Below are 2,954 nucleotides of genomic sequence, written 5' to 3'. Positions count from 1 at the left end.
TGGGACACCTCCAGGGCTGGGCACTCCAAACCTCCCTGGGCAGCCCCTGCCAAAGTTTAATCACCCTTTCAGTAAAGAAATTTGTCCTGATGTCCAAAAATTCAGTCACAGAATCAATTAGGTTGGAAAAGACCTCTCAGATCATCAAGTCCAACCTGTGACTGATCACCACCGTTTCAACTAGACCATGGCACTAGTCCTCCTAATTCCTCACACTTATTCCTGGTGTCCAGTGCCCTCCTAACGCGATGCCTCACTTTCCAAATCCCAGCCGAGGGGGGCTCCTCTGGGAGGGCTGGTGTCTGCCTGCCCTTCTCCTCCCGTGGGGCTCGAGCCCCCCAGCCCGTGCCCTCCCGTCCCAGGGAGGTGCCCTCCAGACCCCCAGCCCTGGGGGCAGATCCAGCCATGTGTTGCCCTCACCTGCTGTGTTCCCTCCTGCAGTGTACACCGTCTTCGCCTTCCTGGAGTACCTGGTGGTCCTCTCCAACATGGCCTTCCACATGACTGCCTTCTGGGACTTCGGCAACAAGGAGCTGGTGGTGAGCTCGCTGCTGGAGGACAAGCACTTCTAGCCAGCCCTGCTGCTGGGGGCTGCTCTTCCTGGGGGAGGCAGGGAGCCCCTTCCCTCTCCTGCCAGGGCAGGGGGTTTGCTGTGGAGCTGCTGCAAGGATCCTCCCGGGATCCTGGGCCCCCCAGGGATCCTCCCGGGCCCCCCGAGTGTCTGTGCGTGGTCCCTGGCTGTGCCTGCAGCCCTCGTACAGTGGAGCTGGGGGCTCTTCCCAGGGACCCCCTGCTCTGGCTCCCTGCCAGCTGTGGGAGGGCAGGACAGAGCAGGGACAGGGACCTGCTGCCTGTTTCTTTGGAGGATGCTCTGGGCAGAGCAGGATTCTGCTCCTGGCATTGGGGCGTGGGGGGCCAGCCCTGCCCTGCTTGGCCTGGGGGGTCTCGTGGTTCCTCCCCCAGGCTGGGGGTCCGGGGACAAGCCCTCAGAAAGGGCTGGTGGCCTTTTGGGCTGGCCCTGGGCACTGCTCTCCCATGAGACTGGGGCAGGATCCTGGCCCATCCTGCCTGAGTTCCCGGGAGGGGAGCGGGGAGGTGCCGGCCCGTGCACGGACTGCAGGGAGTGGGGCAGGTGTGGGAGCATCCACACTCTCCTTCCTGCCTTTCCCAGAAACCCCCCCAGCAGCACAGGCTGCTCCCAGGGGGCTGTGCCCCAGTTCCAGCCCAGTTTGGGGAGGAAGGCCGGGGGGGCCGGTGCTGGAGGTCCCCACTCCGATATCCATGTGGATTCCCCTGTGCTGTGGGGCTGGAGCTGGGAACTGCTGGGGTCCAGCAGTGTCCCCCGTGTGTGGGCTCTGGCTGCAAGGGCACCGTGGGCACGGCAGGGTGGGAGCTGGGGGCTGGCAGCATCCCCAGGCTCCTCCTGGCAGCACTGCTGGAAGGGGCACCTGGAGCTGATGTGTTTTTGGGGAACTCTGTGCTTGTCAGGGCTCACACCCTCACCCCACACCCGGCCGGGAAGGACTGGTGTGGGTCCCTCCCTGCCCTTCCCCACCAAGAGTCCCCTGGGATGTCCCGGTGCTCATCCCTGTGCTCCCGGGGCTGGGCTGAGCCTCCTCCAGCAGGAGCTGTGGGGCCCTGGCTGAGTGGGGCCAGGCTGGCTCCAGGTGCTGCCCTGTGTGCGTCGTTGGTGTCCCCACCCACGGGCCCATCCATGGCCCCATCCATGGGCCCATCCATGGCCCCCTCCATGGCCCCATCCATGGGCCCATCCATGGCCCCCTCCGTGTCCCTGCATGCGTGTGACGCGCTGCCCCGTCAGCGCCGTGGCTTTGGGTGGAAATAAAGCACTGAGTATTTTTGTGAGCTCTTGGCAAACTCCACATCCACACCGCTCCCAGCGGCACGGCCGGTGCGTCCCAGCCCGTCCCAGGACCCCAGGCCGGGGTGGGAGCTGGAGTGGGATGCAGGACATGGACCCTGGGAACTGGGACTGGGATGTGGGATGTGTATCCCAGATGTTGAAGCTGGGGTGTGGGATGTAAATCCCTGGGGTTGGGGCTGGGATGTGGGATGTGGATCCTGGGTGTTGAAGCCCCAGATCCCTGGGACTGGGATGTGGGATGTGGATCCCTGGTGTTGAAGCTGGAATGTGAATCCTGGATGCAGGATGTGATCGCTGGGGTGTGGATTCCGGCTCCTGGCTGGGCTGGGGCTGGGATGTGGGACATGGCTCCGGGGTGCTGGATGACGCCAGGGAAGGCTCAGCCAGGCTGGGAGCCAGCCAGGATCCGGGCTGGAGGTGTGGGACTCCCGGGCTGAGCCCACCCCGCAGCTGGCGGCCGCTCCCCGCCCAGCCCCGAGGGCCGCTGGCTTGGCTGCGGATCCTGCAGATCCTATGGATGCTGCGGGTCCGGGGGCCGGCACAGCCCCGGGGACGGGACCTGGAGCCAGGAGGGCTGGGATGGCACTGCCGAGGTCCGGGGCTGGGCAGGGGCCGGGAAGCTGCCGGGGGCTCGGTTCTCCCTGCCCCGATCGGGGGGGCCGAGGTGGGGCCCTGCCCTCGCTGGGGCCGCGCCGGGAGCAGCTGGGAGGGGACCGGCCATGAGCTCATCCCGCCGTGCCGGGGCAGGGCCGTGTCCTGCTCGCGGCATCCCACGGTCCCCACCTCGTCCCAGCATCCGCTTCTGCCCTGGAACCCGCCGGGAGGGCACTGCGGGGAGCAGGACACGGCCCTGGGGACAACCCACAGTGGGAGCAGGACACGGCCCTGGGGATACTCTACAGGGGGAGCAGGACACGACCCTGGGGACAACCCACAGTGGGAGCAGGACGTGGCCATGGGGACACCCTGCAGTGGGAGCAGGACGTGGCCGTGGGGACACCCCGCAGTGGGAGCAGGACGTGGCTGTGGGGGTCCCTGCAGTGGGAGCAGGACATTTGGTTTGATCCCC

At 66.5% G+C, this 2,954-nt stretch overlaps 1 protein-coding gene across 1 annotated transcript in view; it reads left to right on the top strand.

The window, feature by feature from the left end:
• Positions 1-1,866, top strand: part of PGAP2 (post-GPI attachment to proteins 2) — a 17,293-nt gene extending 15,427 nt beyond the window's left edge. Inside the window, exon 5 of the mRNA XM_017838887.1 lies at positions 363-1,866. Within this exon, the coding sequence (XP_017694376.1) occupies positions 363-572 (210 nt within the window). The 3' untranslated portion in view covers positions 573-1,866. The remainder of the gene's footprint in view (positions 1-362) is intronic.
• Positions 1,867-2,954: the final 1,088 nt, after the last annotated feature.

This window comes from Lepidothrix coronata, unplaced genomic scaffold (assembly GCF_001604755.1).
Source record: "Lepidothrix coronata isolate B3197 unplaced genomic scaffold, Lepidothrix_coronata-1.0 Scaffold367, whole genome shotgun sequence".
In the NCBI taxonomy this organism is placed as follows: domain Eukaryota; kingdom Metazoa; phylum Chordata; class Aves; order Passeriformes; family Pipridae; genus Lepidothrix; species Lepidothrix coronata.
Note: the sequence above shows the minus strand (reverse complement) of the source record. Positions and strands in the feature narration are given on the sequence as shown.